Raw genomic sequence first — 15907 nt, forward strand, 5'->3', positions numbered from 1 at the left:
TTACAAAAATCCACTTTAAAAAAACCCTTACAATTAAAAAAATTATGAAAACATGCTGTTAGCTCCCTTCATTATGGCCCACACCAATGTTCTTGTTAGTATCTGCCCTTGAATTTTAACACAGCAATTAAAATGTTAGAGTTGATATAATGAATAATAAAATATGACCCTAGTTCAGGCAACACGTTCCTAATTTTAAATTCCCATTTGTGGCAGCTGGTATTTCATTGGAAAGGGGTTCTTGTCCTGTTCCCTTCCTGGTAGCTAAAAAGGGTTCAGACCTTTCAGATCCTGGGTGTTTTATAATCCAAATATTTTCTCATAATTCCTCTTCAGAAAAAATCAAATCTAAAGTGTCAGTAGGAATAGCAATAGCCCCTGCCACTTCACAGTGCTTTTACAGCCTTCTCTAAGCGGTTTACAGAGTCAGCCTCTCGCCCCAGAGATCCACCAACAATCTGGGTCCTCATTTTACCCACCTCGGAAGGACGGAAAGCTGAGTCAACCTCAGCTGAAAGATGCCAATTGTAATGTGAAATGTGAAAAGTCATCCTACTTAAGCAAAAATATTCATTTCTTTCTTCCAGATATTGGGACCGTTTTGAAAGTGGTTTCTATCCCAAAGGAAACCTGGCATGACCTGGAGGAAGTGTTACTGGAAGAGATCACCGTCTTTCGGGTGAGGGGAAATACGGGTGGGGGGGGGAGGCTGCTTGTGGGTGCTGCTGTCTGCCCAGGCAGCTGCAGGTGGAGCTTAGGAAGGACGGGCCCAACTGAGTGTATTTAACGCTGACACTATTTCTCCCACCGCCGTTTGCTGGAATGTAAAAAAGGCCAGCAGATACGACTGTTTGCAATTTGCAATTGGAATCATCTGTATGTTTGAAGGTCTGGTTGCCTATCTTTTCACTCCCAAAATTAATATACAAAATTTATTCTACATATGGGCCAGCAATGTTAAGGCAAGGGTGCAGCGGAAGGTCTATTTTTCAGAGGTTGAAGGGTTCCCATGACAGAGCAATTAAGAGTCCCAGTTTGAATACTGTTGATGACTGAGACATTTATTTATTTATATAAACTGGTCCAGGGTCCTTGGAAAGATGTGGCAAGAAAAGGGGGGGAATAAAGTATATCTATGCTGCAATTTAATCTAGTCAATTAAATGTTTTTTTAAAAAATATTAAATCAAATTAGTTTAAATTTAATTTAATGTAAATGATGCAGTAATTTAAAAGTATTTTCCTCCTTCCTTCACTGAGCAAAGCTGACTTCAGTTAGCATCTAGTTAAGGGTTACTTTAAAATCAGAATCCCCCCTCCAGTCCCTGTGGCAGAGACTTGTTCCTGAGGGTAGCTCTGGGTCGCTCCCACCCGTTTCCCAGTCTCATCCCCAAAAATGAATGAAAAAGAATCCAAAGAATCACATGTAAGCCTCAGAGCTGCTGCCAATAATACTGAACTACCAGAATGAGCAGGACAGAGGCAATATGAGATGCCAGCCCTGGTGGCCCAGTGGTCGGAATGCAGCATTGCAGGCTGACTCACTGCCAGCAGTTCAATCCTGACTGGCTCAAGGTTGGCTCAGCCTTCTGTCCTTCTGAGGTCGGTAAAATGAGGACCTAGATTGTTGGGGGGGGGGGGGCAAGAGGCTGACTCTGTAAACAGCTCAGAGAGGGCTGTAGAGCAATATCAAGCAGTATATCAGTCTAAGTCCTAGTGCTATTAGGGAATTAAAGAACTTAAGTGGTTTTAATAGTTAGACTTGCACTGAAATTTCAACACTGCATTTCTACCAGAAATTAGTGACCCTGAGCCTTCCTCCTCTTCCTCCTCCTTCTGCTCCGCATTTTTCTGTTAACAGTTTCAGTAGCATTGAAGGAAACAACCATTGCAAGAGGCTTATAAATCCTAATAAGATGGAGCCTTTTTTTTGCTAAGTCACAGTTAACAAAAAAGGAATTTTTACATCGGAGATGGTAGTGATTTGTTGGTTTATTGATCGATTGCTTTTATTTCCCATCATGACTCTGAGGCTCTCAGCCATATTATGCCTCCCCTCTGGAAGGGCTCTCTTTTCCATATTTCTGGAAGGCTAAAAGGGTAGAAGCTCCTCCCCGACAGGGTGGGCCCTGCCAGAAGCCCCCGTGTGGTGAACCCTGTGGAAACAGAGACGGTTACCTTTCTCCCAGGACCAATGAGCTAGGCAGGTAAATTCCCAAGTCAGGAGACATTCCTGAAAATATTGCAGGGCCATATTGCTGAAACTCCGTTTGTGAGCCTCAGAGGTACATCTGCCTACCTGCTTTGTAAAGACACCCTCTAACTTAAGAAGATATACTGAATTGCAGTGTGGGAACCTTTGAATGCCTCCATAGCAACCACAAATGCAATGCAAACGTTTTAAGGCATCCAGATAGCATCCCATTAAGTAGAGCAGCTCCTTAAATCATCTTTGATTTTAACTCTTTATTTTTTGTTTCAGGAACCCACACCTGTTTCAGCCATGAAGATTTCCACAAAGCAGGTAGGTATAAACAGAACCTCGAAATTCTTAAATATTTATTGAATTTTCAAAGTGCTTAATTTGGCTTTCTAGGTGTGAATTTTGCTCCACCCCATTTTCTCTTCATAAATATTTATAATTTCTCACATGGAATCCTATAAGCAAGAAAATGCAAAGTTCTTTTCTATGCTTTTCTAAAAGTGAAGTGAAACCACAGGCCAGGGCCTCCTCACTCTTTTAAGGATGGCATTAACTTTAATGAGTGCTTAAAGCAGTGACATCTTTTTTCCCCCAGGCTGTTCATGTATCTGCCTTTCCCAGTCCTAGTCGAACCTTACAGCCCTTCAGCTGAAATCGGGCCCTTTCTTCCCAGGTCCTACTGACTGACTCACTTTCAGTAAAGTTCAGTGCACACATGTCAGAAAGTGGAAGCAAACCACGTGAGACATTCAGCCTTTGAGGTCAGGACTTTTTCAGGCCCTCTGGCCTGCAAGCAGAATCTCCCCGTGGTCTTGCTTCTCAATGCAGATGAGAAAAGAGAGAAGCAACCTAGAACCAAGGAGACCTTTCCAGACAGTGAGGGCAATCAAACAGTGGAATGACCTTCAGAAGTTGTGGGTGCTCCATCACTGGAGGCTTTCAAGAAGAGAATGGACAGCCATTTCTCTGAAATGGGATAGGGTCTCCTGCCTGAGCAAGGGGTTGGACTAGAAGACCCCCCAGGGCCCCTTCCAACTCTGTTATTCTGCTTAACTTTTTCCAGAACACCAACATTTCACACTGCAGTGTGTTCCAAGAAGGCAAGTTAAGATCTTGAGGTGGCCTTTGAGGGGTTACTTTGGTTTCTGACTCACTGCAGGACAGGATTCCCTAATGGTTAGGAGTTGAAGGTTGGTCGCTGGAGGTTTATCCTGGGATATTTGGCAGGCAAAGCAGAGAGCCTGCTTAGAATCCTTTCTAACATTATCACAAATCCTTTTTTAACTTTTTTTTAAAAATGTTAAATTTTTAAAAGCAAATTTTTATTGACATTGATTACAATGATTTATGATTTATTGATCATAAATATGCTGGAAAACCCATTAAATATTAGGAGCCTGTCTAAAATGAATGTATTTGACATGAAGTATTTTGTCTGGAATTTCTTCTACTGTAGAAAGAGAGAGAGAGAGAGAGAGAGAGAGAGAGAGAGAGAGAGAGATTTAAAAGAATGTGCTATTGTGAGAAAAAACTAGGCTGAAAACTTTGCTGAGGTGTCAAGTGTGCGTGCGTGTGTGAATATCAGAATGCTCTGCTTTTGATTATTTTCACATTCTTTTTTAAAAGAGCCGGTTTTATGTATAACAAGCCATGCATCTAAGGAAGAGTTTTCGATCAAAGTTCTCTTCATGTATTCAGGAGGGATTACAATCTGCCCCCTCCCCATCTCCGGCAAACAAATCTCCAACATTAAAGCGCCCTTCATCTCAGGAAGCCCAAGTCATTTGTGCAAAGTGGGGCCCATAAAGTGTCAGTCTAGCCACACAGTTGTATGATGCACTCTGACAGGTTTCTGGCCTCAAAAGGGGGTTTTGAGAACAGGTTGATTCCTGTTTCCAGAACCTTCAAAGCTGCAGGACTTCGGTGCATTGTTGTTCCTCTTCTGGGAAGGAGGAAACTTTCTTAGGATGAAATGATGAATTTATTATCTCGTGATCTGCAAAATATTAGGATGAATTTCCATCCATTGGCTGAAAGAGTTGCTTTTCTCCTCGCGGTCAGGGATGAAGGAGCGAAGGGTCCCCAGCAGATGTTTCCAGGCATCTGGGCTGAAGGGCTCAGGGCCTTTTCCTCCCTTTCAGCATTTCCAGGGCTGTGCAGGGCTCGGATTTCCTCTCCAAAGTAAGCCTTGGTGTGGAGAGGACCAGCTGATTTAAAAAGTTGTAGACAAGGCCTACATTTGTGTTCCCAAGTACTCCGAACTTGCAGTTTGTCTCTATAAATCTGCTCCTGAACAGGCAACAGAATCTCTGATTTCATTAAGTAATCTGCAAACGGCAGCGGTTGGCTTGAGATGATGCTTGCAAAGCATTTGGCACCTGAGTATCAGAGGACACATATTCAAATTAGGCCCAATAAAGCAGATTTCAGCATTTGAACAGAGAGAAAATGCATCCTTCATAGTGAAGTAAAAGCTATTGGGTGCACCATGCAGGAAGAATGGATGGATTGGTGGGTGAGAAATAAAAATGTGGAGAAGGACTTCTGTAAGGAGACTCCACTGGCTTGTTTGCTGCATCCAATAATAAGCAAAAAGATTCCTTGAGCAGCTCCACTTCCATAGAAAATTTAGGAGTTTATTTTTTGGGGGGGAGGGCTGCATAATTCTACAAGTCCCATAATATTATTGTTTGTGTTGCATACAACAGTGGTAGAAGGGGCTCCTGCAAAACCTTGAGTGTAACCCCTGGCCCCCGCTGAGTAGTTTACAGTTGCTTCCTTCTTCTCTTTCCAACCCTGCAGCAACAGCTCTACATCGGCTCGGCGGTCGGAGTCTCCCAGCTTCCTCTGCACCGCTGTGACGTCTACGGGAAAGCCTGCGCGGAGTGCTGCCTGGCCAGGGACCCCTATTGTGCTTGGGACGGGGCTTCCTGCTCCCGCTACTTTCCCACTGCCAAGAGGCAAGTCCGAGCGCCCCCGCCTCTCTGACCATCTGACCAACGCTCACTCGGCCCCACAGGCAGCATTCTGTGGGCTGCTTTGGCAATGCTGGGACTGTGCCGAGGACACCAATGTGATAATCAGCTCTCAGAACTGACCAAGGCTTCCGTTCTTCCTCTGTTTGTTTCAGTGCCAATATCTGGTGGTTCATTTCTTCCAGAAGCGCCATTGCCTGACATAGCAGTAAACTGGGTGAGGTGGATTGAAAGAAACACACAACTCATTTTATGTATCCGTAGCGGTGAGGCAAACTCTTGTGGACCGGTCCCTCCACAGCCACACTTGCCACGGGATGCACCAACTCAGAAATTTCTCATCAGACCTCTTTTTTTCCTGCAAAGGTCCTTGGCCACATCCTTGCACCCTCCTTAACTGGCTCTGTGGAGCTTTTAGGGCGAGGGGTTTGCTGCTTATTGAAGTAATTAAAAAGCAGCAAAGGGGAAAACCACAGACTTTGCCTGCTGACTCTGCCTGTACTGGCTCATTAAATCTCAGGCCTCTCTTTCCTCTCCTTTTGCCTCTGTTAGGCTTGGCCTATTCCTCATGGTGGGGAAACAAAGTGCTGTGTAAGAGAGAGGGGCTTCCGTCACAAAAAGACCACCATCATCATCATCATCGCATTATTTAGGCATGCAGCCCAGGGATTTGCAGATGGACTGCCAGATGATTCCAGCTTGCCCATGCAAGGCCTTCCTAGGCTAACCATGGAAAAATTCATCTCCTTCAAATCCACACGATTCCTTAGGAAGATCCCAACTTCTGACTCACGTTCCTGTGGCACTAGCTCAGACCATGACTCATACAGTGAATTACTTATCAGAGCCTTCAGATTAAGCCTTTCCTTATTTATTATTGTCATATAATTATTTCCATAAGAGGGGGGGGGGATTCTTCTGGAACTGACACAAGAAGTGGGATTTTGCATTTATTTATGTCAGAAATCAATATGCTCCTTTTCAGAGAAAAGCCTTCCAAAGAAATTTACACCAAGATAAAAAGAGAGAGAGACTGAGAAAAGTAAAAATAAAACCCATCACAACTTAAAACTAGAACCTTTCTTTAAAAGACAGGAGTAAGCACAGGCATTAAAACAACCACGTATTTGTTAATCAATTTGATCCTTTTTGCTCATTTAAGGAATGATATGGGAATTGAATGTTGGTCAATATTTTCCAGACCAAATAATTAATGTTCTAGTTCCATTTAAAACAATGGGACAAAATGTTCTTTCTGACCTCTGTTAAGCTTTCCAGACAAAAAAAAGCAAGAATTCCTGAGCTGTGCCCCGTTCTTCCTGGTCTTTGACTTTAGACATGATTTCAGGGTTTTTCAGTTCCACTTCATCCTCTCTTCCCTTCCCTCCCTTTGACTGCCTTCTCACTTGTTCTTCTCCAGAGGATTCTAGCAACATCCTGGTTTTCTCTTCTTTTCCTAACGATCCCACTTCTATGGCCTGAATGGCGGTCTCTGGTCTTTTGCAATAGGAACACAACAGTGGCAGCCTCAACAGGAACAGTGTTTGATTTTTTTAAAAAAATATTTTTGCAACATCTTTTTTTTAAAAAACAATAATAACATCTGATGTTTCAAAACAAAACAATTATTAAATCTCTTTTAGCTCATCCTTGTGCTCAGGGCTACCTACCGTATATTCCCAATAATCTCTATTAACAGACAAAGGTTTTGCAAAGAATGCTCTCAAATCGTGGATTTAAGAGTTTCAGAAAAGCCCAAAGAAATCTCCATTAGAAACACCTGTTCCGTGAACAGGACAGTTCCTAAATAAGCATTTGTTAATGTTTGATGGAGGCTATCAGTATGCGTACAAATCCAGTTCTGTTCATAGGCCCTAAAACTGAAATGGTTCTAGGAAAAGGAGGAGCTGGCACTCTGGTTCAGCCTTCCGTGGAATCATGGGCTCCTCTGGGGAGAATTCTTGCCAGAGAAGAAAGGTGGGGTGCAGACCAAATAAAGACCCCCAAGACTGAAAAGGTTCACAGGGAAGAGGTGGGGAATAACAAGAACAATGATGCAGAGAGGAGACATTAGAACACATGCGTGGAGTTTCCTTTAGCCGGAAAGTCAAATTACTTGAGTTAGCAAAAGCTTGACTGGTCTTATTTTCAGAAGCAAGATGAGGCATTGCAGATTTATTTGTGCATTTATAAAAGTTACACCAAATGTGCGAATTCCACTCTTATTGATCCAACTATCTACAAATCAATCTAACTTTTGTGATAAGCAAAATGCATTTACAGCCTTGGCCAGAATATTCCCAGAAATAATGAATCAGAAGCATTGATTTTTAAGCACAGCCTTGACTGACAATTATTTATAATATCTTTTCCACAAATGTTGATGAATTCATTCTTCCATTTTTTGGCCTTGGATCAGATTCCTGAATGTGTACTTTGTTTTAATATCTTGACACATTCAGTGGGTGAATAAGCCTTCATTCTGTGATCAGTTTGCGTTTTGGAACAGAGATAGTCTAGAATATTAATTTCATTTTAAAAAATGCAGTGAATGTGATGAAACAGTATGGATTTTTTTTCTCTCACTGATTCCTGTAGGCGCACCAGACGACAGGACATCCGAAATGGAGACCCTCTCACTCACTGCTCAGACCTCCAACATCCCGGTGAGTTAGAATTTGTTAGGTCAACACACACGGTCGGTCGTACTCACAGGAGTGGGCACGGCAGGAACCAAACAGCCGATCAGACACTGGACTTCTGTCTACTGGAAATCTATAGGAAAAAAAGTTATACCCATCCCCAAATTCTTTGCATGTTAACTTGATGAAAATCCACCTGACTTGATTTCTTTTCAAGTGTTTGTGTACATGATTGTTACCTGCCGTGTTATGAACCTTTACCTGAGGATATCCCGACATAAGAGAGTCACCCTGGTCTCTCTTCCACAATCTTCACCTTCCAATTCAGAAGGAAAACGTTCTGCAAAATGCAGCAGCCCCCTCTGCTGGACAAAGAAAGCCATTGCCACATTTTGCTGATCAATCCCAATGTCTGGACTTGAATTTAGGGGAGCAGAGAATTGTGCAGAAAGCTTGCAGATGAGCAAATAAGCAGATAAGACTGCTAGCAGAAACATTGATGAAAGGGTTATCACAACAACCGGGAACAGAGGGATACTTCAGGTCCAAGATTTAGAACGTCGACTACCAGCTGCCTTTGAACGTCGCTGTGTCTAATTCTTCCTTTCAACTCTTTTTCCCCTTGGTAATTTCCAAGCCCCTCCCCATCTCTCTCCAATGAATCAGTTTTGCTCCAAACAATCCTTTAAAAAAAAAAGTCCTTCCACTTGCATCCTGGAACAAACAGAACATCTGAATGCTAATTGTTTAATATCTGCTGATTTGCTTAGCTGTTTTCTTCCCTCAGACTTTCCCTACTTGGGCTCTGATAGCTGAAGCTCATTAAGGTGATATGTTTGATTAGTCTGTCATCAACATGAAAGCAACCGGCCTGCTTGCTGGCTTCCTCCTGGGGACGGCAGTTTAACAAACAGGTTTTGTTTGCCAAAGTGGTACACAGCCAACAGGATCTGACAATGGATGGCCCTGCAGGAGGCAACGTATCTTTCACTTGGAGAACAAAAAGGCTGAAAAGATTTTGATTGCCAAGCTCTCACCCCCTGAAAGCCCCCCAGGAGACCGCCATTAATAAAGAGAATCTGGAATCCAGGCCCTGCCAGGGACTCCAAACAGGGAGGCTGCCCCGTTGAAGCCCCAGAAGCAAAGGAACCCAGAGCAGTTCAAAGATTAACTATTTCATCTTGGGATTAGCATTCACCAACATGTCTGATGAACTCGGCTGCAACCAAAGAAAATGTGCCACGGGAAAATAGTCTCAGCCCATGCAAAGTTAGCGATTGGGCTTAGATATGCCTAAGTCTGCGCAACATTGAGATGGGAGTCTTTCAGACGCCAAGGAGGCTTGGTGGTGGCTGCATGAGAGGAACGGAAAGAGCCCTCAGTGCCATTCCAAAATGGCCTTCCCCAAACTGTTGAAATAGGCGGGTGGGAGCTCTTCCTCATGGCAGAGATAAATACAACCCATGTCCACTCTTGAGCTGGCAGAAAACGGCCGGCGTCAATTCTGCTACTCGTCAACTGCTGTTCTTCCACCTTCTGAGGACAGGGAATAGGGCCGGCCTCACCTATTGCAAGCCAACTTACAAATGGAGTTGGTGGATCCCCCTGGCTTTGTTTCCTCTTTGACCAAGCACCTCCTGCAAGGGGGCAGGTGGGGAGAGTTTGGGGGGGATGCTTGAAAGGGCAGGTTTGCCACCTGTATCAGGACCAACTAAGTAACCAGGGACAGGCTTAAGAAGAAGCTTGGGGTGAAGCGGAAAGAATGTCCTGCTCAGTTCAATGGCCTCAGTGCCTCGGTTAATTTGGGGCTGTTCCCCAGCATGAGAGGAGAATTCTTCCAAAGGAGCCTCTTTGCCGACTCACACGTTTTGTTAGATGCCTTCAGCTTCCAGCTCTTCCTCGGGTGCAGAAGGCTTGCTTTAGCCACTCTGATGTAGAAGTTGGAGCTCATACCGTCTAATAAGAGAGAGGCTCTTGGTCTGAAAAGATCCTACAGGGCACCTTCTGATTCTCACCTACCATGGGCTGCCCTGACTCTCCTCCCAAAGGTGATCCAGGCATGTTGGAGGCAGGGGATGATGGAGCAATGGGTGACAACTGGCCACGTGGTTCTGTGGTTCTTGAAAATAAGAACAGGGGAAAGTTCAGCCATGCAAAACGTGTCAGCAGAAGTAGCGGGAGCACTATAATGTCCCCAGGGGCCACCGAAGTAACAAAGGCTCTCTGTCCTTATGCAGCATAGGACCAGCATTGTTTCCAAAGTGCATTCACTCCACACTTGAAAAGCAAGTTGAGCATCCTTTCAGAAGAATGTTAGGCCTATAATCTTAAGGATGTGACAAGTGCTGGTTGGGCAGTGCCTGGTCAAATTAATTCTGGAGTCACATCTGCCCCATGACACGAGCCAAATGTCTATGGGCCAGAGGAGACTCCCCAGAGCAACCTAAACTGGTTGCTTAGAGCTGATCCCGGATCTTGGCCTGCGGGCCTCTCTTCGTTGTTTAGGATGGGTAGCAGTCAAGATTGCTACTTCTACAAACATCATCCATTTTCAGCTGTGGCAGCTCAGGGCTGACAAGAGCAGCATAAATCCCAGATTTATGTTATTCTAGAGATGAGGTAAGTCACATAAATCCTAGATTTTATTTGGTGGCAACCTCCATGGCATCTAGTCAGCTCCTAGTACAGAAATTGAAAAACATCCCAGGATAAGGCAGTGGCAAACTGCCTCCGGGTTTTTTATGAGTTCACCAGGAGCTGATTTTTATTTTTAAAGAAGAAATGTACTCACAAGCTCACATATGTACACATATGTACATAATTGTCACAATTTCCCAAGCATCGCTGCTTTGGAAGACCTGGCTTTGCTCTTGTTTCCAAAGTGTTGCCTGGATGAAAGAGTCCCCTTCCATGTGCAGAGGGCTCTGGATGAATGCAGGCAGCGTCTTGCAGCCAAGCTTAAATGATGCCTCTTCTTACTGCTTTCTGCAGATAACCCAAGTGGGACCGGGCTGGAAGAGAAGATTATCTATGGCGTAGAGAACAGCAGTACTTTCCTGGAGTGCAGCCCAAAATCTCAACGTGCTCTGGTCTATTGGCAGTTTCAGAAGCAAAACGATGATCGGAAAGAAGAGGTAAGAGCAGGTGCTCAAGGTTTGTGTCCCTTGGCCCCTTAATTCTGATGGTCATCATCATCATCATTACTTACAGCATTGTGATAGTTCCCCTAAGAACTTCCATTTAGCCTGAGACCAGTTTACAGTATCTTGCATCCTGTAACAACAATAAAACCTGCTCATTTATTCCATTTCAACATCCAGTGAAAAGTTCCCACTGAGAAAAGAGGCTCTCCTGTGTGATGGAAGCCCCTCGGCAATTGGCTCTGATGTCTCCCCTCCTCCCCACAGAATGGTTGCCCACAGAATACAGTTAGACTTTGCGTGTTTCCGGGGGGATTAGTAAGAATGTAGATGGCAGAGTAGCCTGGAAGGTCCCATCATCACCTCATTTGTAAGAGAGCAAGCCTCTTTTCCAAGAAGGCTAGACAGCTTCACCTGAGCTGGGGAAGTAGGAGGAGGTAAGAAGAAAGGAAATAATTGTACAAGGCAGAAAACCATATTTTGTATGAAGGATTCATAGGTCATTCGTTGCTTGGCAATAGCTACGCATTTTGTAAGACTAGATTCCCAAAGTGTTCTCTGCTTCATTTTTTAAAGCATGGGAAAAAATAGACCGTATTTCTGTACCCTCTACATGTGTTGGGCAACGCTCTCATCAACCACAGCCATTCCGTGTCGACTCAAGATGAAACTCGTAATCCCATCAGTCTGGATGGCATCGAGCTGGGAACAATTAACATAGATCATAGAACATCGATTTTAATCTGAACCATAAGGAAAACATCGATTAAATGTGTTCTATTTATAAATCTTAACACAATGAAATAGATTAATTCAAATACATACTGCAGCTGCTTTAATTCAAATACGTAGACATGTCTCCTACCCAAATTTAATTTTGCTTATGGAACAGTGGGAATAAAAAAGGAAGAGAAACAGTGTTTTGCAGTGTGAGCAACTTCTCAATGTGTGGACTTCAAGAATTCTGATCATTTCACTCCCTTCTTTTATAATGTTGTAGGGTTTTTTTTGTTTCTTTTATAATTGTTAATAAAAGGATGAGAGAGGAGGAAAAGGAATTTTCCACAATAGCTGTGATCAGTAGGAAACTCTGGGAGTTGAAGTCCGCTGTCCTGGAATTTGCCCTATTTGGGGAACCCTGGAGCCAAGCTCACCTTTCTTCTCTTGAAAGTCACTCAGACTGATTGCTTTGATTATTAGGTCTCCTCTGACTTAATACAGAGGAGAGGAGGAACATGCATCTGTTTATTATAATGATTGATTGTCTGTAGTTTGACATCAGTGCTTTTATTGTCTTCAAAGTTTCTTTTCATATTAAAGATGGATGTTGTAACATTCAATAGATTACATAAGGTGGTTCAACCATTCTGATCATTTATTGTGTATGCTGTGTAGAACAGCATCATCTCAGCGATGTTACTAATGAACCTGGTTTATTTATTGTTTAAACATGTCCATAAAATATAGAATAAGTGAAACGAAGTGTTTCTAACACTAGCCTGCACTCATTTTTCAAACTATCCAAGCACCATTCTTTCTTCTCCTTCTCCTTCTCCTTCTCCTTCTTCTTTTCCTTCTCCTGCTCCTGCTCCTCTTGCTCCTGCTCCTCCTCCTCCTCCTCCTCCTTCTGTTCAAAAAGGTCTGAGAAATAGCCTAGAGTGATAGAAAGTCTCTTCCAATGAGCTATCATGGCTGAACAAAGTTTCAGACTCTGGAGTTCCCTACTTAAACAGGAACTTTCTCTCTTCCCCCACAGATCAAAGTAAATGACCGTTTGATCCGGACAGAGCAAGGTCTTCTCCTTCGGAGCTTGCAGAGGAAGGATTCGGGACTCTACTTCTGCTATGCTGTGGAGCACGGCTTCATGCAAACCCTCCTCAAGGTCACCTTGGAGATCATAGACACGGAACACCTGGAAGAGCTTCTTCATAAAGAAGAAGAAGGAGACAGTTCCAAGGTCAAGGAGGCCTCCAACGGCATGACTCCCATCCAGAAAGTGTGGTATAGAGACTTCATGCAGCTCATCAACCATCCCAACCTAAACACAATGGATGAATTCTGCGAGCAGGTGTGGAAACGGGACCGCAAACAACGCCGGCAAAGACCTGCTAATGCCCAGGTGAACCCAAACAAATGGAAGCATCTACAGGAAAATAAGAAAGGTAGGAATAGAAGGACCCACGAGTTTGAGAGGGCACCACGAAGTGTCTGAGCGACAATTACCTCCAAAAAAAAAAAACCTTTTATCCAAGTAAAACCTTGCATAACTGGAAATGAGATGCAATACAGACGAACGTTTTCTATGGCATTTACGTGGATGTTTACAAAGAGCTGGGAAGCTTGAATGGTTTCTGCTTGGTTGAAAATGGGCCCAGTTTGCTGAAATGTTTTCCGTTGGGCTCGTCTCGTTGACCCCTGTCATATCTGGAACGTAAGCTGACTCTGAAACCAGCTTATGGTTTTGTGGTTTTGCAGTGAGATGAAATTGCATTTCTCTTTGGACCGAAGTAAAGAGGACTGTCATGGGTCATGCCGCCATTTTGAAAAGGAATTATGAGGAGGAAAAAAATGCTCTCTGGGACTTCTCTTGAACTTGACTAAAGAACTGCATGGATTTTGGAAAGCTAAGGAACAGAACTTTCACACTTGGTTGTATGCAAGACTTATACACCCTTTTTGCCTACTTGTTTATAAATGTGCTGGAAGAATGGAATTAATACTGTATGCAATTATTCATTAGAGTCACATGGACCCAACCAATAATTCCCTGAAGCCATGGCAACAGCAGGTGGATTATTCTGGCCCTACTACTGATGACTTCCCTAACCTTTGACTTAAAGATGTATTTTATTAAACAACTATTTAAATATACCACAACCAATATGCAGTCAAAGATAGCTCTTTTGGGGGAGGGGAGATAGAATAGGCTTTTTGTCTGATAATATCCTGATATTCTAATTGTTATTTTATTTTATTTTTTAATTAGGAAAAAAGCTCCAGGTTTACTTTTGCTCAGTTTTAATCCCTTGTTTATGAAATTGAGTCAAACGATAAGCAAACTCAACTAAACTGCAGGTGATTTATATTATAAGTACCTTTTATCTAATTTCTTAGCAGAGCTATCCTGACAAGGGTTTTGCCTCATGGAATAGTCCTCTTTCCTCGTTTCTCCCATGTTCGGTCTGAGCTCCTTCATCTTATCTTATGCTTTGATACAAAGAGAAACAGATGGGAAAAAATGGAGGGAAACTCAAATGACTTAAGCTGTATATTTTCTTTTTTTAATTTTGGAAGACTGTGAATAGCATTAAAATATTTCTTCTGCTCATGATCTTGTTATATGGATGGTAAAAACAGAAAACGCTCAGATGAAAACTCCTTGATTTGTTGACACCTTGTAGCCGTGGCTTTCAGCTGGTCTAGAGAAGCAAAATATTCCAGACTTGCTTGCCCACATTACAAAGCAGACAATATTGTGTCATATTTGCGATAGGACACAAATCCAAGTTAATGCATGAAAATTTGATCTGAAATAATAATTGTAAATGGGACACATCCTATGTCTTGAGATGTAACATGGAGTCAAGGGTGAATTCCCTGAAGATTAAGAATCTGGAAACCAAGAAGTTAGCAAAACTAGGGTCCTGTCCATGCTACCCTAAGAAAGGTTAAACATGAGGAACATCTCATATGTCATGTCTACCCTGATGTGCAGCATGTAATTCACCTGTAGTGAATTAAAAGCATATGAGATTAGAAACTGCTCTATTTCATTGCTGGATGCAAGGTTTCTCCTCTCTATACTATAAACTCATCAGGACTAATAAAAAATCCATTGATTTCAGTAGATGTATCCAAATTTTGCTCAGTTTGGACCAAACCCAGTATACTTTTTTCTCCTTGGGCAATGTTTGCATCTTCCAAAAGTGTTCCCAGAATTTCATACATTTTAAATACAGGAAACATCTGTATTAATGCTTGAGTTTGCAAACTTGTTGGGATGATTTAAAGTGTACTGAGAATTTCAAAAGTTATTAAGATTTTGCCCTGAGCTTCTCATGAGAACAAATGACTTCTATCAGCAGTTTTTGAACAGGGCTAACTTTTACAAATCTTGATGTATCTTCCGGTAATCAGCTTTTTAAAAAATGACAAAATGCACCATATTTTTTATTCTTCAGCAGGCATTTTAAGTTGCAGTAATTAAATCTGAATGTGAATATTATTTCTTTTGTGTGCATGTGTATACAACTATTCTGCAGTCCTAACCTAACCACATTTATTTTGGCAGAGTTTGCAATGAACTTACTGGACTTTAATTTTGATTAAACAGGTTTAGAAGTGTGGCCCCAGAAGCAGATTTGAGAAGGCAGATACTGTGGATGAAATGTTCTGAGTTCACCCATCGCCGTCAGTCATGGTTTTAATGATGGCTTGTTGTTTAAACCACAATAAACACAAGAAGCTAAGGAAAGCTAAGGAAACTTGATTATACCTGAACTCAATATTTGAAGTTAGCTATAGTTCTCTTTATAAAATAGTTTACAATTCATGCACATATTGGACTGAACTCCAGCAGAACTGTGCAAACCAGCAATCTGAGCTTCCCGTGACTGCTCAGTGTTTGCAGCTAGGAACCACTGAGAACCTTCAAGGGGAGACTTAGCAAGCTCTCCTGGCCGGCTGAAGAATCACAGTCCTAACAGGAATATTGACGTCTGGCTTCTTGCCTTAGATGTCTCCGTAGGCATCAGCCTTCCCACTTGGATCAAACTCTCCTTCCCCCACAGGGCCCTGTTCCTAACAAGGGAAAGAGGTCCTTTCACCAGGATCCCCTCCCCCGATGGGCACAAGGGCATTGTGTGATCTGTCCCGGACCCTCGGTTTTCATTAAGGGAGCAGGGTTGGCTAGGTCTTGTTACCCACAGAGACACGGGCACGTTCTTCA

At 42.8% G+C, this 15907-nt stretch overlaps 1 protein-coding gene across 2 annotated transcripts in view; it reads left to right on the top strand.

Annotated features, from left to right (window-relative positions):
• The window catches only part of SEMA3A (semaphorin 3A), a 128993-nt gene extending 113809 nt beyond the window's left edge, over window positions 1-15184 (top strand). For both annotated transcript variants that reach the window (XM_034424861.3, XM_087874366.1), the window contains exons 12-17: window positions 588-679; window positions 2482-2523; window positions 5005-5162; window positions 7776-7843; window positions 10811-10953; window positions 12716-15184. In XM_034424861.3, coding sequence (XP_034280752.1) covers window positions 588-679; window positions 2482-2523; window positions 5005-5162; window positions 7776-7843; window positions 10811-10953; window positions 12716-13171 — 959 coding nt within the window. In that variant the 3' untranslated portion in view covers window positions 13172-15184. The remainder of the gene's footprint in view (window positions 1-587; window positions 680-2481; window positions 2524-5004; window positions 5163-7775; window positions 7844-10810; window positions 10954-12715) is intronic.
• Window positions 15185-15907: the final 723 nt, after the last annotated feature.

This window comes from Pantherophis guttatus, chromosome 7, assembly GCF_059756535.1.
Source record: "Pantherophis guttatus breed Tessera chromosome 7, ASM5975653v1, whole genome shotgun sequence".
NCBI classification, from domain to species: Eukaryota; Metazoa; Chordata; class Lepidosauria; order Squamata; family Colubridae; genus Pantherophis; species Pantherophis guttatus.